At 32.5% G+C, this 23311-nt stretch overlaps 2 protein-coding genes and 1 pseudogene across 4 annotated transcripts in view; 1 reads left to right on the top strand and 2 right to left on the bottom strand.

Annotated features, from left to right (window-relative positions):
* The first annotated feature begins 346 nt into the window (after positions 1-346).
* Positions 347-23311, top strand: part of LOC148614558 (E3 ubiquitin-protein ligase rnf213-alpha-like) — a 105952-nt gene continuing 82987 nt past the window's right edge. The window contains exons 1-11 of one of the 3 annotated variants that reach the window (XM_088588724.1): positions 365-432; positions 567-675; positions 3833-4173; positions 4920-5168; positions 7470-8279; positions 8943-9298; positions 12539-12600; positions 13019-13192; positions 17459-17664; positions 19190-19488; positions 21448-21701. In XM_088588724.1, coding sequence (XP_088444850.1) covers positions 3861-4173; positions 4920-5168; positions 7470-8279; positions 8943-9298; positions 12539-12600; positions 13019-13192; positions 17459-17664; positions 19190-19488; positions 21448-21701 — 2723 coding nt within the window. In that variant the 5' untranslated portion in view covers positions 365-432; positions 567-675; positions 3833-3860. The other 2 variants (XM_088588723.1, XM_088588725.1) reach the window with 2 other exon arrangements.
* Positions 1463-2083, bottom strand: LOC148614560 (uncharacterized). Its single transcript, XM_088590455.1, has one exon. It carries the CDS (start codon positions 2081-2083, stop codon positions 1463-1465), a length of 621 nt encoding a protein of 206 aa, XP_088446581.1.
* LOC148614559 (uncharacterized) lies at positions 14802-16870 on the bottom strand (annotated as a pseudogene).

Raw genomic sequence — 23311 nt, 5'->3', positions numbered from 1 at the left:
TTATATACAATAACATCAAAATGCTGCAAGCAATTTCAGTGAAACTGTGTGGAATTGAGATATTTGTTATATGGGACCGTATACCTGTATTTTTTTTAATTATAGGTCTCTGATAGAAGCAGCCTGGTTTTTAGAAATAGGTATTATATCTCCTGTCAAATTTCATTTAAAAAAATTAGTTCACATTTTTTGACATAACCATTGGATGAGTGAATAAGGAATATGAAAAAAACCTGAAATATTTTTTGAAGTGAGTCGATGTTGGGGGAAGGGGGAAAGGGCTGCCTTTTTTCATAAACAGCTGTTGATATCTATAAATAGCAAGAAAAATTTCCAAAATTATACTTTCGTTTTTAGCAAAAAAAAAAACTATGGCTGACAAATTCCGTTCGGATTTAAAATTGTGGATGGTTTTTAAGTAGAACGTTACATGTAAAAGTTATTTTATTCAGAAGTTAGAAATTTAGCTTCTTGTAATTGTTATTACTTTAATCATAACTAAGATAGCATTCTTTGTTCCGTGTCCTCCCGAACTCATTCACTAATTTAGACTTTCCGTATTTTAGTTCTGAGCTCTGAGCTGCATATTCCAAAATTTACTCGCTGAATGATCACTCATCTTCCAGAATCTATTAAGAGACTGATGTAGACTTATCAAGTGCTTCGCATTACCAGGTAAGTAATATAATGTGTAATCGTTGGCAAATGTTTATGTTTGGAAAACGAAAATGAAAGTTGATTTCTTGAAAAAGAGCTTGTTTTTGGAAATTCTCAGTAGATTTTGTAAAGACTGGAAGCTGTGCATGATAAAAATTGACCAAGAGAAGGTAATTATTGAAACTAAATGTATATAATTCTATATTACATGAAAAAAAAAATGCCATTACAGTACAGAGCTGGACGTCAGGTGTCCCTCCAGTTAAGACTTAAGGTACACTCAGGTGCCAAAAGTTTGTCAACTTTTTTTCAAGATGGCGTTATTGTAAACAACTAACGTCACAATAAAAATTAAAAATCATACCTTTATTTATGACATAAAACTTCAATATTTTATAATAAATCCTTTAGACATTAACACTTGTCGGCAATGTTTCCACAATGTTCCGTATAGGCTCTGCAGGTATGTTACACTGATCTTATTCCAGGCCTTCCGAAGTTCGCGTTTTAGGTCCTCCGTATCTTTAATGTGAAAAATGTTTCTTTTTATGTGATTTTTCAAGACCAGCCAAACATTCTCAATCGGATTTAAGTCCGGGCTCTGTGGTGGCCAGAAAAACGGTTGAATTCCATTTCGCTGCTTCCAAGCTTCGGTTTCTCAGGACCTGTGCACAGGACAGTTATCATCCATAAACTGAAAGTCATTATTCGGAAAGTGTTTAATGATAACAGGCCATAAAAAGTCATCTAAAGTCTTGATATATTTCTCCGAATTCATATTTCCGTCAACGAATGCAAGCAGTCCTCATCCGAAGTAAGTAATAGTACCCCAAACCATAAGCTTCAGACTACGAGTCGGGCCCTGATTCAGATATCCAAGACAATAACCACGCCATTTTTCGTTTTGTTTTCTCCATACCTTCACTTTACCATCCGGTTTTATAACAATAGTCATCTCATCACTGAAAATAACTCTCTTCCAGTTACGGTTAGCTGTCCAATGTAGTTTTCCACGACAGAATTGTAGGCGTTTCTTCCTGTTAACCTCGCGTACTCCAAGTTTTTTCGCTACTGTCCTCCTATTATACCCAAGCCTCTTCAATTCACGTTGAAATGTTCTACGAGACAGTTTCACAGGTGTATCACTATTAAGTTCTGCTGTTATGTCGTTCAAAGTTTTCCGGCGGCCTTTCTTTACAATCCTTGTCAATGCGTTTTCTCCGCAAACTGTCAAAAGTTTGGGATGTCCTTTCCTTGATGCGTTTTCGTTGTTTCCACGTTCTCTATACCTCTTCAAAACTTTGAAAACTGTAGACTTATGTATCTCCAAGATTTCTGCCACTTTAGACGACTTAAGTCCACTCCTAACCATAGATAGAATGGTTTTTTTGGTTTGAACATCAAGATCTTTACCTCTCTTCCCCATGTTTACAAACACGCGAATAATGACGTAACAAAGAAAATGATGTCATTTTTGACCCAGTCACCGTAAAAGTTACTTATTTTACTATTTTTAACCAACAATTACAAAGTTGACATGCATTGACATTGTCACTATTGGTATCGGAAAAATTAAAAGGGGGCGTGGCCGGACTAGCGTACATGTGAAAGTTGACAAACTTTTGGCACCTGAGTGTAGATCATACCTTATATTTCCAGTAGATAGATTATAAGTTTTTCTCAAAGACGACATTGAATGAACATACTTCACAATGTTAATGTAAAAAATAGGTCACTGATCTTGATTTCGAGATATTTGAGCCTAGAAAAATGCAACTTTTTACAACATTTTAAAAATTCTTTTAAAATATTTTGTACATATTATTTTCACATCATTTAAACACTATATAGTAGTTTATTGAATATATATTTGTTCTTATGATTTTACAAGATGACACAGACAGAAAAGAATGCTCTGTGTAATTACCTTAATTACAATAGTGTTACAGTTGAAGGGTTTTACCAAAGTATACCAAAGTTTATTAATAGAATCTTGGCATGTAGTTTTAATGTATTACATATATGACGATGATACTGTGTGTCATCTTACTTTTTCTTTTATTCTTAAAGTGAGAATATACATGTTGAGAATATATACATGTATGTATTGACCATGCAATAATGACCATAGTAAAATATTTAGCTATATTATTTACAGTCCTAAAAAATGAAAAGGTACTGCAGTACCTGAAAGTACATGTATACAAAAAATGTAATGTAAAAATGTAATATTTGTTTGAGAATATAGTTTGTAAACTTTATGCACAGGTTAAATAGTAATAATAAGGTCTTCCAGATTCCTGGAACTTTCATAGTCTAAATTTTCATAGCTCACTTTTACTGTTTAGTTAAATACATGTGTAATAGTTTTCTTCTGTTAAGGATGTACAACCATAGGCCAGTACATGTATTTATTAATCTATGGTACTACAGAGACATGAATGCCAAATAAATAATATTATCAGAAATTACTAACTGACATTACATTTGCATGCAGAAATCTCATAAATGTATAGGATTCATGTAATTTTGCCAATCTTTTACAACTATAAATTGCCTGAATATAGCTGAAATATTGCTGCTTGGGTGTTAAACCCCAACATTCAATCAATCAACAACTATATAGGACTTTTTTTTAACAGCCAAGCTGATGGACTCAGATTTTTTAAAAAGCTAATCTTTGTTTACTTTCTTGATTTGGGCTAGCTGTTAAATTAGGTAGTAAACCACAAATGTAAATAAACAACAAAAAAAAAAGGTAACAAAAAGAAACAAATCTTGTAAACCATTGAAAGAAAAGAAAAAAAACTAATGCAAAATGAAACGAAATTATAGAGAAGAAAAGAATATGCAGGAAAGGAAATCATGTAATGATAAACTACAACATATGAAAGAGTCCTTTAGAAATACTTTGTCAAATGAGGACAGAACTCTGGCCTGTTAGAAAATTCAATAGCTATATAAACCAGCTGGTGTGCTGGGCAAAAAATGATTTAACAGTTCATGGATAATACACAGTCTTGCTGGATCCTTGCTCCACAAAAATGTTTTTTTTAGCTGATTATACTATGTTGCCTAGCTTTAATATGAATGCAATTTCTTTTATTTTATATTTTATTTTACATGCCTTTTGTGAAATAGTTTACATGTTGATATGGAAACCTTTATTTTTCAGATTATTTCATCAATTTAAAAAATGAAAAATGAAGTGTAAAAACAACCAAAATGGCAGTGTATGTGGAGCTGAAATATCAGACACTGCAAGATTCTGTCAGTTTTGTGGAGGTAAAGTTGTTGGTGAGGACAGCAGTAACACTAAACCATGCCCTAAGTGTTCAGCACCGGTAAAACTAAAACAGAAATTCTGTTCTGAATGTGGATGGAAAGTTGACCCTAGTATCTTTGAAGTACCTAAAGTTCTCTGTGTTGGAAAGAATGATGGTGGAACAACTTGTGGTGCTGAACTATTACCTGGCGTTAAATTCTGTCCAGAGTGTGGTTTTGACCAAAAGATAGGTAAGTTTAGAAATTAGTTCACAAATCAGCGTGTTCAGTGAATCAATAATATTGTTTTCTTTATTTTTCCATATTCTTACCATGAACTTTTAAAAAGTTCTCTCAAATTGTTGGATAATAATTCATACAGGTAAGAAATGTTAATACAGTCCTTTCCTTCAAAATTCTAAATGACTAGTCTGAATAAAAGAGGACTGTGTTTGATTCAACTAGCCCGAAACAAGACATGTACACACCATTTCACTAGCCCATGCCAATTTTTACTAGGCTGGGCTTTGGGCTAGTGGCTAAAGGCCAGCACTGAATTTTACAAGATGATGGCTGATAACTGAAAAATAAGCCTTGTCTGAATTGCCAAAGTATTGATATAAACTTTCTAAAATGTTCTGATCGAAGAGCAGGACCTCAGGATGATATACAAATTACATTTCACAAATGGTAGTAATTAATTGCATGCATTCGTTATGCATGCATATGTTATCCTCCTGCTGCTTCTGTTTTTGTGTTGTTTTGTTTTATTTTCATCAGTCCAACTGTCTTGAACTGAGCAACTGAGTGTTTAAAATTTTGAAGTTATGGGGTTGGCTGTATAAATGTTGGTTGATAATTCAATTTTGTTATAAAATTTGTTAATGTACATTTTTTTATTTACTATTCTGTATTTAGGTTATAAGCTGGCACATTTATTATGTTTCACCCTATCGGATCCTGTTTTTTTTTCTAATGTAAGCCTTTGTAATTATAAGCTGCAGCTTCTCCTGTTGATTTCCCTCAAAAGTTGGATGTATCAGGCGATCCCAGGGACCACAGCAGCTCTGGGTCATCAAGTCGGTCAGACAGTCCTGATACCTGGAGACCTCCTTGTGGACTGCCTACTAACAAGGACATCATTGAGATTGATGAATCTATGGATAGTGATTCTATGAGCAGACAAGGGGATAGTCACCAGAAAGTAGATGATGAGATTGGACATGATGAACAAAGCCAAGCTATTAGTAATTTTGTTTTATACAACTGCAAAAATGTTTAGGTCTTATGACTATATGGTTTGGTTATCTTCATTTACCTTGCTCTATTTAAATACTAGTTGATGGATATAAATAGAAAGTTTCTACAAACGTAAGACTTGGATTGATTTTAGGGTTTAATCACCAATAAATTTATAAATGATGGGCCAAAAACAAGGCAAATGAAAGTTGGTTTTAAAAATATCTAAAGTATTTCTTCCGTAATATAAATGGGGTTTAGTAAAAGTCTTGACTTCTATAATATGTTGATTTTTATCAAATATTTAGATTTTTTATTTTGGTCAAATTTGGGCACTAAACTTAATCTTTCTTTGATTTTAACCAAAATTTAACACTTCAATGGGATTCTTTGATGTGCTTAATCCTACCATGCATTTGTTAGTTATAATTTTTGGCCCCTTTCAAATTGTTACAGGAAGATGTTTTAAATTTGTTTCATTTTAACCAAAAAATTAGCTCTGTTGGTCAAAGGCCATGTGAGCTATTGCCATCACTTGGCATCTGTTGTCATCGTTGTGCATTGTCTTCGTGAACAATTTTTCAAAACTCTTCTCCTTTGACACTACTTGACCAATTGGAACGGAACCAAACTTGGTTTGAATGTTTCTTGGAGTATCCTGCATAACACCTTTGTGAGGATTTGTTATCCTTCGATAAACATGGCTGCTGTTACTAAAAATAGACCACAGAGAGTGGTAAGAAAGTAGTTTTTCAAATACATCTCCAAAATTGTTAGGTTTAGCCTAATTTTGGCTGGGTAAAAATGTTCAACATAATGAGATCTATCTGTGGTTAAATTTTCATTTTAGTCTTTTAAGTCATGTTAAAGTTATTGCCCTTTTTGACTTTGAATGTTATTTCTTTCAAAAATCTTCTCCTCTGACACTACTAGACCAATTGGAACCAAACTTGGTACGAATATTCTTGGTGTATCATGCATAGAACTGATATGGGTATTTTGACCTGTCAAAAACATGGCTGCCATTACTAAAAATAGAACATAGGGGTCAGACAGTAGTTTTTTGCATATATCTCCAAAACCCTTAGGCTTAGCCAAATTCTTTCAAGTGCTGAAACAATCCTTTTGATAAGGCCTACAAAAGTTTGCAGGAATCAAAGTTGCCAGTCAACTCCTTGTTTGAGTTATTGCCCTTGAAAGGCAAAAAATTGTTTATAGCAGTTTTCAGCCAATATCTTGAAAAACTAAATAGATAGATTGAAACTTTGAATTGATGAAATGATCCTATGATAAATCCTAACAAAATCTTCATGAATCTAAATTGTTAGACAACTCCTTGTTAGAGTTATTGCACTTGAAAGGCAAAAATTTAACCAGGTGAGTGATCCAGGCTCCTAGGTACCTCTAGTCTTTGTTATTTTGGATGATAATAGGTCAATGCCTTATTCCAAATTTTTAAGTTCTTTATCATTATTCATTCTGTGGGCAAAAGTAGTTTTATCAAGCATAAAAAAGGTGTTCATACTTGTCCTAAATGTTAAAGATTTAACATCAGCAATTGTGTAAAGCTGTGCCCAGCAAAGCTTTTTCTGGAAAGGACGCATGGCATGACCACTGAGTAGTTAAGTAAACACTTTATATCATTGCTGTAATTTATGTTTCGTCTTTAAGTATTGTGTAATAGATACTACTGTTAGACAAACTGTGGTTATTTGTTTAAATGATATATGCCGATTCTTTATTAGGATTTCTAATATGACGTCTTCATATCATCAAACAGTATATGTCGGTACAATCCTGCCTTTAGCACCTGCGCACTGTCTCTTTTCTTTCGCTGTCGCTCTGAGACAAAACATTCAATTAATGCAATGATTTAATGGCTAAGAGGTTATCTAATTGAAATCAATTATATAAATACACACATTTAACACATACGATGACATAAATATACGAATTTAATCCAACTTCCATAAGATGGAGGTTAAACGGAACAGCCATTATTTTGACTATGCCTAGGGAAATTTTGTCACAAATATTACCGTATTTGTCATTAGAAAAGAAATAATTCCTTCCGGCACTAGATTTGTTCTCATTTCAACATGGGTTTGGCATTTATATTCTCATTTAACACCTGGCTCTCACTCGATGTTAAATAATTGAATATAAATGCCGTACCCATGTTAAAATGAGTTAAAATCTACCCCCTCCACAAATTATTTTTTTAATAATCACATTCAAATTATCAGAAATTCAAGGATATGTGCAACCTTATACATGTTATTTGTTATCTTACTGATTTCTGATTTCAGTAAATGAAGATGATAAAAACCTGGTACCTTCTACTGACCTTGACTCTAGTGAAATGGAAACAGACCAGCAAGAAACAATGAAAACTGACACTATAACAGAGCAACGAACCAGTCCTGAGTGTGATAATCAATCAAAATCATCTGAAGATGATTCAAGCCATATAGGAAACAATATGACAGATTCTGGAAAGCATGTGACTTTTCCAGACAGTGTAGAGCTGATGGAGTCTGAGGAGACAGAAACTAAGCCATCTTCCCTTAATCAAGGTACTAATGCTCATTACATGACATTGAAAGAGGGATCACCTGGTATTGTTCAATCTGATTGGGAGACCCAGTCTCAATCAGCTGATGGTGGGACAGTAAGCAACTATAGGGGTGAAGATACAGCAGTCCATAACATTCAAGATCCTGTCAAAGGTAGCAATGTACCACAGACTTTAGACTCACATACACCAAGTCTGTCTACAAGTTCTGGGCAAAGTCTCCCTGCAGAAAGTGGGAACAACAGTCCTAATGGTAGAGAACAGAACTTATCTTATAGATTTCAGGAGTCTGTAAATGTTACTAGTCCAGTGAAAGAAGATCTAAAAGGAGACCAAAAAAATGAAGAGGATGAACAGAATGCCAATTGCCCAAAGAAAAATATCTGTGTTTCTCTTCAAATGCCTGGATCTGTTCAGGACAAGTCTTGGGACACTACACAAATAGGTGGACTGCCTGGAGATGACAGTAAACAAGAGCGAAGTATTAATGAGACTGGTGATAGAAAGTCTAGTGAAGAGGGAGGAAAGGAAGAAGACAATAGTTGTAAGTGTAAAAATGGGATAATGTTTACTATAATTACCACTTTATTTCCAATTAAATGTCTTTTGTTGAAGAACACTTTTTTACCATAAGGCAGGTGTAAAATTTAGGGATTGTGAATCAATAAGGTTACGTATTTAAAAAAAATATTTAAAATACACCAAAATTGGCACCACATTAAAATTACCTTCTATACAGTATTGGACTTAGTTGTATTTGTTAGAATTAAAAGAGGATGTATGCTTTCTGGTATTGTTTGTTTTGACTGTTTTTTTTTCAGTTTTGAAAACACTGTCTTAATACACCCAAATCATGAAACAATTTTTTAGCAAAGTAAAGTAGATCTGGATTTTTCAAAATTTTTAGAATATTATAGGTTATGGAATAATGTCAATAATTACAGACTTTAAGTGGATATGTACCATGTACTTTGGGAATACTTTTATTCATTGGTACTACTACTATTCGTGGTTTAAAGAAAAAGAAAAACTAGTTCCTAGATTCTTGAATTTGACAGCTTTATCATACAAATGAATGGAAAATTTTCTAACTGTTGGTTATCAAATTTCTATATTTGAAAACCACAAAAACTGTGAAAATTGGTATCCAACAGACTATTCTTTCACTGTTGAGTACTAGTTTTCTAGATTGTTCTTATATTGATAGGGAAAGGCAAGCCCTTACCAGAGACATCAAGTAGCAGTGATGATGATGGTGAAAATGATGGACAGAAGGATGGGAAAACATCCAAACTCAAGAAAAAAGGGCAAGGTTCTCGTAAACAGCAAGAACAGAAGAAAAGGGATAGAAAGAAACGTAGACAGGAAAGGAACAAAAATGACACCGATGAGACACACGATATTCCTGCTAAACAGGGAAAGAAAGAAACCAAGGACAAACCTCAACCAACACCCAATACAGGGAGACAGGAGGAGGCAATGGACCAGTTACCTACCAATACTGAAACTAAGACTGCTGATAAAGAGATGAAAAATCAAGCTAATGCTGAAACATCTGGAAAGGTAAAATTGATGTTTAGAATTTTTGGATGTTTTCTTTATAGTGTATGCAGAACAAGGCTGAGGATACCATACGTGATATGTTTTTTGTCATCTACATGCTCTGTTAAATCTGTTCTTCTTTATAACCTTGTGTTTGGTCTACTCACACCTTGTTTAAATTTGTTGCAACAGGAAGTAATCTTTTTTATGTTAAAACCTCATAAAAATAGTTCCTGAATGGATTAAGATGAAATTTTATTGGAAGGTATGCTTATAGGGTTTGTAAGTCTCTTTTTACTTTCAGTTTCCCTTACGGAATTTTCGATGTAGAACGTGTTGAAATCCAAAGACCGATCTGCATTTTATTGTTGACTTCTGAGAAATCGAAACGCTGCAATCACAATGGAAAATCTTATATTTAATGCTTTTCTTAACATTTTTATTTTGTAGAACTAGATATATTTGTCATTTTTCATCAGTATTTTTACACTAAAAAAATTTGCTTTTAATATTGAACCCATTGATGTGTTAATAATGAATCTCCATGCATTTGAATGATAGACGAGGACCCATTCTCATAAAATCACGGAGTCACATGACGAGACTTACATACCCTATAGTTTGATTCCTTCAAAGGTAGATAATCTAACTAAAGGTTTTATCATTTAAGTCTTAATTACCTGTTCTGGGTCAAACCTCGTCAGGTGTATCTAGCTGTGCTCAGCGAAGCATTTTATTTTCTATACAACTGCATAAAAATTCCTGTGGTACTGTAGTATGGCATTGTAGTCTGTGTCATCACCCATATTATCATTGTCAGCATTTGTAGATAGTGATTAAATTTTACATCAAGGTTCAATACCACTACAGGAGTTTGGTATTGCTTCCTGGTCTGATTATTTTATACTTTACAAATTATATAAATTAAGGCCCAAAAGGGACAAAAAACAAATACTTTAATTCTGGTATCCACGATAGCTAGAGTTAAAGTGTATGTTTCTGTGTGAAATTTCACTTCTAGGTTCCACACAAGAAAAAGAAGTTTTAATGGATTTTTATATAAAGGGTTATGGGTTATGGCTGTCACTGTTTTAGGGGTTAAGGGCAAAAAAATGTTCATAGATAGATACTTTTATTAATATCTTACGTCTGATTGATTTTTGTTTTAGATTCTTCAGTCAATTTTAATCTTACTTATCACAATCTTCAGTCAATTTTAATCTTACTTATCACAATCTTCGGTCAATTTTAATCTTACTTATCACAATCTTGTCAAATTTTAAATCACAATCAAAATTCTGAGATTAATCAAGTTTTAATGTTATGTCCATACTTGTCCAGTATTTAATACCTTTTTCAGCTTTTTAAAAGGGAAGGGTATTTATTTTGTTTATAGGGCACATCAATTGCAACAGATTAGACTTTAAGGGCACTTTGCCATTTCATTTCAATCTCAACTATTTTAACATCAGATCATCTTTAATGACATAGGCTTTTAGGTTTGCATTGATCTGGTCCTTTGCAGTTCTGAAAAACAATGTTAACACAAATATGAGTACAATTGAATTGTGATGTGTCAAACTCGGATGAGTCAAAAGTAGCATGAGTCCAACTAATTTGACAGACTAAGCAAAAATGCTCTTACTCCAATATAATTTTACCTCTGATGACTCAAACTTGGATGAATCAAAATCTCGGATAACTCAAGGTTATCAATCAGTACCCTTGATAGGTCATCAAGGTTAATTAACTCAGATGTCTCACAGTGAACTTATTAGTATGAAAACGGATCAGTGTTATTGGATATTTTGATAATGATAAAAAAATGGTGGTGAGTTTTGGAATGATATCCAATCATTTAATTACAAGCAAAACAGATGATAATAACTGATGTATTTTTACAACTGCGTTTGTTTCCCTAGTAAATCCGAAATTTAATTGTTGTAATATGGTACACATGGTTTGACAGTACTCTCGATATTAAGTTATTCAAAACAACCTGTAATATGCCAATGACATTTTTGATTTGTAGAAAAAATTATTAAAATAAGAATTTCCCCTAAAACATTAGATGTTGCTCAGAATTTTTAACATATTTAATACACAAAACTTAAAAATTATGTTCTAAAATAATAAAGAAGACACCATGAAGAACCCTGATTAAGTGACATGTATACATGATGTATGTGCAAGCAATACAACATGTGAAAGTCATTGAAAAAGCAGAAACAATCACCAACCGATACAATTTCCAGATTATCCTTGACCTCGGAGGACTTGAACCTCGAATAATTGAACATTTTTGCCTGGTCCCTTCGACTTAGACTTAATGAGGTTTGACTTTATCTGCAAATGTGAAATATGTTCTGACATGTTTCTGTATTCAGTAAATGCATGATAACAAAATGCACATGTTAATGTTTCAGTATATATATGACTATATGCTTACTATTTCACACTTAATTAACTTATTTTTATGAAATATTTACTCTGGGCCATAATTTGTTGTGTAATGCATTATACCTTTGGAAAATTTTCAAAAGAGGTTTGTATGATCTTGCTTACTTTTCCTTGTCTTGTTGTCTTTGTGTTCTACATGTTTTGAGGAAGGCTTACCGATGCTAAGTCTGTCATCAATGGAAAAGGGAATTCACTATAGCCATCTGCTAAAAGAAGATACACTGAACTTACCATGTTCCTAAACGATAGGGCACTAAAAAATATAAGTCAATATATTTTTTGTATAGTGGCCAGGGTGTCATTGAAACAAGGCTGGGCACTGTGCCATGCCAAAACCTCCTGTAATAAACACGATTATCACAACTGATCATGGTTGTATATCAGCAGTTGTATCAGGCTGTGCTCTGCAAAGTATTTTATGAACACTGACAACATAAAGTTTATATAGAAGTCTATGTGAAAAACAACAAATGACTGACACTTTAATAGGAATCATGTTTTTGGGCTGTAAATATATAATAATCCTTTATTGTTTAATTGATTTTGATAATACTTAATAGAAGGTTATTAGGAATCATATATTTATGTGAATGAAGCAAGATAATAGTCCCCTTTAGTGAAAGGGGCTTTATCAGAAATTTTGTTTACTTATAAAAATTTATCATGGATGTATAATTATATTTATGATTTGTAAAGCCATTTTGTGACAAAGTGTCATAAACTGATGTTTCTGACTGAGTAATGTAATTTTCTTTGTCAAAGTCCCTATATCTGTATTAATTAGAAGATAAACTTCTGCAGGGGTCTTCCAGCACTGGAAATTCTAGTAAACAAACATATGCTGAAGCTGCTGGTTCATCAAAGTAAGTTTGTCTAGAGATAATTGATGTATATTACACAAAAGACTGAATTCATTATTAATATTTACTAAGTTAGCACAAGTTAATTGTTTTTAAGTTAATTGAAATGTCTGTAAAAACAATAATTTCTCTTAGTTAAATAAGTGATGCATGTGATGCCATAAGGCACTTGTACAATTGAGTTGAAGCATCTAAGTATAGGTTGTTTGTGGTTTTTGTTTTTGACAGATCTAGTTTGTACAAAATTGTATCTAAAAGGAATTGCCTGAATGGTATGAAAGCAGAACCTCTTTTAGGGTTGAGATGTATGAAATTGATATGATGAAAATTAGGAGCATGTTTAATGCAGACAACTTTCTGTTGCATTTTGGGTTAAGTATAAATATGTGTTCTGTAATGCATTGCTTTTTATCTGTTACAGTACTGGAAAAGCTGCAAATCAGAAGTATAAAGATTTTGTAGATGTGCATTTTCATTGCATAGTTCCTCTATCGTTGATCCCATCTGGATTAGATAAGGAAAAATTGTATATTGTTTTTGAGGAAAGTTCTCTAGGAGGTTGGAAAGCCAGAAGACATTTGATGAAAGGAGACAGGTAAAATTTCATTTAACTGGTGATATGACTCTATTATATTTTTTTTGCAGTTTCCTAGTAACCTAAGTTTTTGCTCTTTTACAAAAATGGACAGTTTCTTTCTATGACATAGTTAATTTTTGTTCCAGTGAAAAACTGAGCGTGTTTTATCAAAACTTCATTTTTAGCAGGTTGAATCTGTACCAATTTCATCAGGGCTACCGAGTTTAAAGAAGCAACATCATCTAATTATTTGCAAAAATTTTGAAAGATTGAAGAGAAAAACAAAACTCATACTTATGGAATGATCAAAACATTGCTTGGGAAATTTGGCAGTTCTAACATATTGGGAAGTTTTCTGACTTTTATATGCCTATTTTATCTTCCCAGTATTAAACATGATCCTATGATGCAGTGGGGCAAATGGAGTGATTTACATTCTGAGACTTAAAAAATAGATATATTAATTTATTATTCAGTTATTTGTTTGTAAAACATTTTTACAGAAGCCCATTGAGCTAATTTTTGTAGATTAAAAAATAAATTTCGCATTATAAATAAGGGGAAATTTCAGGTAATACAGCTAAACTTGCATGTAATAACACAAAACTTTCGTTTAATAAAGCAAAATTCATGCAAATTAATGCAAAATGTTTGTCTGTGTGTGTTTCTACACTTGGACTTTCTCATTTCTTTATTCTAGAATTTTCAGTTTTCCTTTTTTTTTTGTGTTGGAAGTCGAAATGGGGAGATTTATGAGTTTCATGTTATTACGTTTAAGTTGTGCATTATTACGTAAAATTATCTATGTAAAAAAAAAAAAAATTAATTTACAAAAATGAGCTCAATAGGCTTTCATGCATTTTCAATACTTTTAGTTGATCATAGCTTAAGAATATTATAACTCTAGAATGAACCATACATTATGGTATTTATTGACCACTATTGACCAAACTTTACAACAAACATGATGACTTTTCATTCAAAATTGTCAACTTTCCTTTCATTTGTGGCAACATCCCTTCAGAACCGACGTATGGAGTTTTCATATCACAACTCATATGTTATGCCAGAGCTTGCCAAAACTATGCAGGCTTTTTGTATCGCACTAGAACTCTAACACATAAGCTTCTGGAACAGGGTTATGTTGCTACAAGATTGAAGTCATCACTACAGAAGTTTTATGTTCGTCATCATGAACTCGTGGATCCTTATGGTGTATCCATCTGCACCAGATTTCACATGAGAGAACAGCCAGGTGTCGCTGTCCAAAGGTCATACTTTAGAGCTTGAGGATCTAGTTGAGTGTAGGATGGGTGAAAACCACAACAAAAAATTCCCAAGTGGTTGGCATGTGAAATCTATATCACCAGTTTAATAAAATTACAATCAATCTTCAAATATTTTGATTAATTTGAAACATTATATTAAACTGGTGAAATATACGATTTCCCATGAGATTTTAGAGCACAACTAGATCATCAATCCACTATGTGAACTGTTAAAACCTTCTATAGGTATTTATGCTTGTTAACAATCAAATCAGAGATGCCAAATTTTAATTAACACATATACATATGTACAAGCAAAAAATGTATAACCAACTTACAGTGTAATGACAGTACAACCTTTAAGTATATGAAGACAAAATAGTCTGTGCCAAAGTACATTGTTCATTATCACTAACGATTGTTCTGTTATTAAAAGTATTGAAAAGTTGTTGACTATTTCCAACTGGCACTTTTCATAATAGTGTCAAGTTTTAGTCCTTGGCTTAAAGCGGCAGATGTTGATGCTGAACAACAACTGTGTGGACCAAAACATTCAACATTTATACCAGAACTTTTCATTACATTTTTCACCCATCTGCAATAGTACTTTTGGTTACAGCTTTATACGGCTTAACAGTGGAGATCAACAGTTTTTGTTCTCCATCCCTTATACATTTTGTCCTATTTATATACTCTACATAAGTTCGTACAATACACAATTTTTCATTCACAGCATAGCTATAAAAAATTAGAGGTTGTATATGTACTCCTGGCTTAGTTTGTTTAAGCAAGTCATTTACATAACATATCAGTCTATTTACTTCAATTTGAACATTTTCAACTTTTAACTTATAAACTGTTTGACACCTTTGTCCACTTAATAGCAGAAACAGCATTGCTAGTTTTTGAGATAAATGTCTCAAAATATGTCCAGACTTTCTTAACATCCCAAATTTTAGTGTATCTTAGTAAACTAGGTTTTTTAGTAAAAATACCTTTCATAAACCTCTTAACCAAAATTTCATTACCAATATGTCTATCACTAACTAAAGTACACAATGCTGATACAGCTGACTCTGCAGTGTTTATGCCACTATAACCAATATCCTGTTCAAACAAAGAATTTAAAAATTCCAGCACTACTTTGGTAGTGGGGTCAAACATATTTTCCACTTGAAAATGATTTCCACTTTTTGAGATAACACTTGTATTGATTTATTGTGCTAGATCGCCATGACTGTAATATGACATTTGTAAGCTTGACTGAAAGTCCTTTACTTTTGAGATGTTCCCTGAGACACAAAAAATCCCAAGTTGAAGATTTGTCAGTGGTCATGTTGTTTGGATAGATTTCTTGGTAGTATTAAACTGTTATTTGGAAGAAGATATGGTTGTTGATAAGTCTGCTGCAGTAAAATTTGAAACTATACTTGTGTTGTACAAATTGATGTACAACAAGAGCTGTGTCCACTTTTTCTGTTATTAATTTTTGCAGAACTTTCCCCAGAAGACTGAAAGGTGGAAATATATAATAAACATTAGAACTTGTCCATGAAATTGTAAAGGCATCAATAGCCATTGCATTTGAGTCTGGCATGTAAGACACATATTGTTGTTTCTGTTTATTAATGTTAGAGGCAAATAAATCCACAGTCATTTCACCAAATGCTTTTTCAAATTTTTGAAAAATATGTGGTTTAATCATCCACTCTATGTCCTCATTAACTTTTCTTGACAGTTTGTCAGCAGTTTTGTTTTCTTTGTCTTGGACATGTGCCACGCTTAAATAGATGTTTCTAGAAACACACCAATGCCAAAGTTATTTAATGCGGGTATCCACCCACCAAAATTGTTTATATAAGATAATGCAACTGTATTATCTACTTATAACCTAATGTGTGTATTATGAAGCATATGTCCTAATGATTGTAAAGTAAATAATTCTAAAATTTTGATATGCTCCGATGCCTCAGCAATTGATCAAAACCCATGATCAGTTGATTGGTTAAAGTTTTTGGAGTTGAGCAAGTAATTTTTAAAATTTAAAATTTTTACAGTGTTTAGAGTAGTAGCTTTGCAAACTATTCGTGCAGGAAATGTTAAATAAAAGTATTGTTTTAAGACAAATTTAAATGACAGTAAAACAGACATTCCTCAAAAAGTTTTTTTCACTGACATTACCATTATCACTTTTATTATACCCTGGAAAACATTCATCCGTACCTCTATGCATTTTACAAGCTTGCTTACAGTGTATCTGTATATTATACTTCATACAAAAATCACAAATTTCTATTGGATAAGCATTATGTGTTATTTTGGTCTATTCCTTTTTTAGCCTCGCCCCTAAAATTGATCAGTAGTTACTATATATCACCCTCATCACAATATATCTCCCTCTTGACTGGAAATGCCTTTCCTTGTCCATGTTGTCCGTATGCACATTCTTTTCATTTTCATTTAAGATGATTTTAATTAAAAAATGAATGGTTGAAGTCCTTTCACTATTCAGTTTTTTCTATTTAGTGTTCATTATTGTTATTTTGCTATTGTTGATTTCTTTAAATGTTAAAATACTTGTAAAGATCTTTCCAGTTTGACATTCACTATATCTGAAGTATTGCAACAATTACACTCAAGTTTTGAAAAGGTTACGCACATGTGGATAAAAGTGTTATGTACTAAAAAGGATATTCAGTATAATATAACACATATTGCCTGCAGGAGAGGCCGATACACCTAGCGACACACTCAAAAAATATATCACCCTCAACTAAGTCTTGGGTGACTTATCTACCTCATATGTTACTTCAGCGTATCAACCTCTACTGCAGGCAATATGTGTATGATAGTTCAAACTACAGTCTATCCTGTCTGAAGTGATCTTTAAAGAAGAGCTAAATCATTGTCACATAAGACCAGTGGTCTTTATATATCGATACATTTTGCTGAAAACAGATGGTTGCTTAGACAGGTATGGCTGTAGTTCATTATAAAAAACTTGTGTTTATTTTAGGACAGTTGAGGGTGGTGTAGTATTCACAGGAGTAGTTTCAGTGGCAAAGTGGTTGCTGTCAAGAGGGAGAATCTTTTACAACTACATCATAGTTAATGGCTTTGGAGAAAAAACTTCTGAGACTTGGGAATTTGTTTATGCAGGAACATCTAGTGGGAATGGCCTGTATAGAATACTTAATGTCAAATCTAATGATTTAGTGAATGGTTTGTTTTAAAACTTATCTTATGTATAAGGAATAATAACTGCTAGTCAATTCATTTGGCTAAGAAAAGTTATGAATGGATAATGAATATGAGACTATTTAGTTAGAAAATGTTTTGTATAAAAAAAATAATAATTAAAATTCCTGTGCTGTGTACTTGACTAAAAGAAAATATAAATTATGAAATCACGGTAAGGGTGCAACATAACATTTTTCTGGAAGAATTTTCAACCACCTTCAGAATCAGTACTTGTAAAACACAGCATGAAAAACTTTTTTAGCTCACCATGCATGATAGGTCATGTGAGCTATTGCCATCATTTGGCATCAGTCATCATTATCATAGTAGTTTGTCTTCCTCCTTCATCTTCTGTCCGAAACTTAGGTTATTCTGCTTAGAACTGGTGTGTGGATTTTTTATCTGTTGACAAACATGGCCATCATTACTGAAAATAGAATATATGGGGTCAGACAGTAGTGTTTAAGTGTTGAGGTGATGAAATCTTTCTGTGGTACAAATTCAGTGTAAATATGTTAAGCCATGTTGGTTATTGCCCTTTTTCAATGTTTTTATGCTATTTTTGATGTTATTACTTTAAAAAAATCTTCTCCTCAAATACTAGTGATTCAGGCTCTTTGGAGCCTCTGGTTTTAAAATGTTTTTATCATTGCTGAAATTACAATTATCATGCTTTGGTCATTATCATTACCATTGTAGTTGTTTTTAGATATTTGGTGTTTAGACATTAATTTGAGTAGAAGTGTAATGATCTATTTGAAAAAATGTACCACAAGGTGGTATACCTCAAAAGAATGGATGGGATCAATTTTAAGAATTGTAAGTTGATCCCTATAGGAATTTGGTGCCACAGAGTGGCCAGAAACAAGCATTCTCATTAATGTGGACTTGACTATAAGATCTCAACTGTTAATGTTTAATTTTTGTTGTTGTATCAAGCTGTGCCCTAAGAAGAATTTTATTTATAAGCCCTTAAAACACAAGTTGGTGATACTTAAAATGATGTTTCACAATAGTTTTTTTTTCAGATTTAATAATGGAAAAAGTCCTCAATGAAGTATTTAATGCAAAATTTAAGTAATAGATTTGAAACTATGAGAGCCTGATTTCAGTCTGATGAAAATTATGTTTTTTAGGAGCTTCCAATACAAAGTTCGGTATTTTGGAATCTTCTTCACTAAAAACGTTTATTATATGGTCTTAAATAATTGTTTAGATACAGGTACTTTTTTTCATTTCCGACATGCCATAAGAGTAGGCCTTTCTCTGGCTTTTGCCATTTTTTACACTAAATAATACCTATCATGAATTAGCAACAGGAAGTTTCAAGAATCACCAAGGAGTGACAAGAACCATCAGGATGTCTAGAAAAAGGGACAAGAGGTAAAAAATAGCAACATAAATATTTTTTAAAATGTATTTCAACTTCATCCTCTAGCAAATTAAGCCTGCCTCATATTAGTTATAAACCTCAATAGTTAAGAAATAAAAAAAAAAATATTTTTAGGTATTTATCACAGATATGATGGAGTAATCAGAGATAATCCAACAAAAGGTCGATGGCAGAGCTTTAAAGAATTTTTTGGAGCAGATGATAGTTATAAGAAAGTGCTGATTTCGGATGCTGAGTTTTCTGGAAAGACTTTTCAACCTAGATGGCAACTTAATTCCTTCACTACTGATGGATTGAATGGAGAAGAATTGATTAATCATGTTCTTTTTGTCACTGCTGGTTTAAAAGAAGTATATTGTAAACAAGCTGGATTATGGCAGACCTGTGATTTTGAAAAAACAGTTGGTTCTGGGGTAAGTAGATGAGAAGAGAATAATCAACCAACAAAAATCGGTTATAAGTCAAAATAATTACACTCTATGTCAGTTTGATATCTCAGTTTTATTGAGCCAAAGATTTTCTCAGGAGTTTTAATCTCATATGTTGTCTTTCTTATCAATCATTATTTGTTTATTAATTAAAAAAAAACAACATTAATACTTATAGTATATTTGTTTAAATCAAAAGTTTTATGGAATTTCATATAAAATTGAGATGATTCCAATTGATTTACAAAATTCATTTCAAGAGGTTTTAATTATTTTTATTTAAGTACTTCTCTGTCTAAGAATCAAGCAAAATGTGTGTAAGGTGTGGCATGTGGAAAAAAACCACAGAAATTTCATTGCATGATCTAAGTATTTATACTTCATTATCACAAAAGTTTTTTAAAGAGTAATTGAGGAAACCAAGATTATAGTGGAAGTCAAAAGAATGTAATCCTTGGAAAAAGACCAGACATGGAAAACAGACACAAACAAAAAAGAACATAAAATAACTAAAACCATATGTACAAATCAACAAAATTCAGACTCCACTGAAAACTGGAAGCATGGATCAGGTATATCGGTAGGGTAAGCATCCTCTGCTTTTCTAGAAATTGCAGACAAGCTGCTCATAAAAAGTCAAGTCCGGGATAGACAAAAGAGGAAAGGACAACTATGACACATTAAACAAATCGATCCTCGTGGTGCAGATGGATACACCGTAACAATTCACGAGTTCATGATGACGACCATAAAACTTCTGTTGTGATGACTTCAATCTTGTAGCAACATAACCCTGTTCCAGAAGCCTAATTGTAGAAATTCTTGTGCAGTACAAGAAGTCTGCGTAGTTATGACAAGCTCTAGCATAACGTAAAGTTTGCCTTTTTCAGACATTGAAAGGTCAAATTTAGTTGAAACTATGAAAAATGGTAGGAAAATTTTCCCTCACTTTTTCCCTATATAATCAGTCACAAAATAGCTACATCACAGATGCTTTAGGATAAATTTAAATGACTTATCAGTTGTTTTCTAGATTGTTTTTATTGAATATATTTGAAGCAAAAAAGACCAAATTGGTGTGTCACCGATTGTCTGATTCTTACAAGGAATGGTACAGTTGAACTTCACTCGCTCGAACTCAGATGGCTGGAACATAGAGATTTCTTGAACACAATTCAAAGTACCAAAATTTTCTCTTAGTTAATCAATATAAATAACCTTTGATTTTTCGAACATTTGAACTGACTAGTCGGTCCATTCAATAATAAATCTTAAGAGAATAACCCTTAATAACTCAAACTCGTCAGCCGTTTTGTCAGCTTGGGTAATAAAAGGCATGAAAAACTGAAACCCTATCATTAATCAGTGTCATTTTAGTTAATTGCAGGTAATATTTAAGTCATCACTAATTAGGTAGTTATGATCTTAACATAGTACTGATTGAAGATCAAGAATGTTCCCATGTTGGCATGATGAAAGCATCGAAGAAAATCAGATGAAAACAAATTATTGACCAAGGCACTCAAACTCTTAACGTTTTTAAAGGCAAACACAGCCAGCAATAAAAAGAACCAGGAACTAATATAACTTTGTAGGAAGTAAGCAATTTCTAACAATAAAGTAGAACTTGGACTGGCAACGAAAAAAAATTTGGAAATATACTAACTTCAATTTCTCGAACTCCCAATAACTCAAACATTTCAGTGGTCTCTTGGAGTTCGAGCTACTGAGGTTTGACTGTACTTAAATGTTTATGGTAACAAAATGTGTTCAGGTTTATCATACACATTGAACATTCAGTTTGTGCGTTCCAAGATTTTACAAGTAATGTTCATAAAAAGAAATGTGTTGTAAAAATTGCTTTAACAATCGCTTCTTTTTAACAGCTGTAGAAACAGAAGTAGTCAGAAATGAAAAAAAAATCAGTTTTTTGTGTATTTTAAGATCTTACTTCCTTTCATTACAACCATTTTGAGAATTTTGAATGGCATGCCTGTTGAAAACATTACAAAAGAAGGACAAGTTTTACATCTGGTGACAGCTCTTACAGTATCCTATCTAGTTGTCCATTTTGAAATTTTGCTTGATGACAACTTAAAAACACTGTTGTGTGAGGCTCTTCTTCCAAAAGTTGACAATACGCAGACCCTAGCATGTGATGTGGATGCATTGTTGCAGTATTTTCCAAAAACAAAAAGGTAATTTGGCATTTATGATTGTGTTTGCCAGTTTGGAAATTTTGTTATTACCCTTTATTATAGTACCTGAACCAATCCATGCCATGTAATTGCCATCTGTCATCTTTCCCCAGTCAGTTATAGATCAGTCATCAATCAGTAAAACTGATTTCTTTCACATATTTTAATACTAAACAGTATAAATATATACATCAATTTAATCACTTTTCTGTTACATTAGCTTTTATTTAAATGAAATAAAAAATATGGAATTTTTATTGTCCCCTATGATGTGTTGCGAGGGGACATGGAAATGCCAGGCATCCGTTTGTCCGTCCCCGTTTTCTGCACTTTTTTTGTTATGCTTTTACCAACAATTACAAAGTTTGTTTGTGTTATATGGCTTAAGTATAAAGTGGTACAGATTAACTTCAACTTTGGTAACTGTTGGATGATTTTTATGAAAGTTATGGCCAGTGGTACAGATTAACTTCAACTTTGGTAACTGTTGGATGATTTTTATGAAAGTTATGGCCCTTGGACTTAGAAAATTTCAGTGAATTTACAGTTTTCTGCACTTTTTTTTTTGTAATGATCAGTGGTGGATCCAGAGTATAAGGTAAGGAGGGGGGCCCAAAATATATTTCTTGACAGGATCACCGGTGAGGATCACAATGTGAGTGTTTTTCATAATTTAACACACACAATTTTTCAACAATTTTTTTCTAAAGGGGGAGGGGGCTGGGCACCTCCTTTGTTCAGCCACTGATGCTTTTACCAATTGATTTTATCTTTTGTATGTAGTCTTACTATGAGAAGTTACAGATTAAAGTGACTTTGGTTACGATTGACAATTTTTATGAAAGTTATGACCCTTGGACTTTGAAAATTTCAGTGAATTTACATTTTTTCGCACTTTTTTTGTAATGCTTTTACCAGTTGATTTGATCTTTTGTATGTAGTCGACTATGAGAAGTTACAGATTAAAGTGACTTTGGTTACGGTTGACAATTTTTACGGAAGTTTTGACCCTTGGACTTTGAAAATTTCAGTGAATTTACATTTTTTCGCACTTTTTTTGTAATGCTTTTACCAGTTGATTTTATCTTTTGTATGTAGTCGTACTATGAGAAGTTACAGATTAAAGTGATTTGGTTACGGTTGACAATTTTTAAAGAAGTTTTGACCCTTGGACTTTGAAAATTTCAGTGAATTTACAGTTTTTCGCACCTTTTTTTTGTAATGCTTTTACCAGTTGATTTTATCTTTTGTTTGTAGTGGAACTATGAGAAGTTATAGATTAAGTTTGACTTTGGTTTAAGTTGATTGATTTTTATGGAAATTATGGCCCTTGGACTTAGAAAATTTCAGTGAATTTACAGTTTTTTGCACTTTTTTTTGTGGGGGGCATTGGAATGCTGTTCTTTTATTTTTATTCAAAATTAAGTTAGTATGGCACTTATTATTTTAAACATATTGTATATGTAATATAACAAAATATATTGGTACATAATTATAGTCAGTTCCGATCGGTTACCTGTCATCAGTTTTTGATCATTCAATCATTCATAATAATCCGTCAAATAGTTGGGTTATAGAAAAAAATTGTTCCTTTAGTTTTTTTATGCCTA

The sequence above is a fragment of the Perna viridis genome, chromosome 6 (genome assembly GCF_037379345.1).
Source record: "Perna viridis isolate PV_CMFRI_1.1 ecotype Kerala chromosome 6, ASM3737934v1, whole genome shotgun sequence".
Classification (NCBI taxonomy): Eukaryota; Metazoa; Mollusca; class Bivalvia; order Mytilida; family Mytilidae; genus Perna; species Perna viridis.
This window is presented reverse-complemented; position numbering and strand designations above follow the sequence as displayed.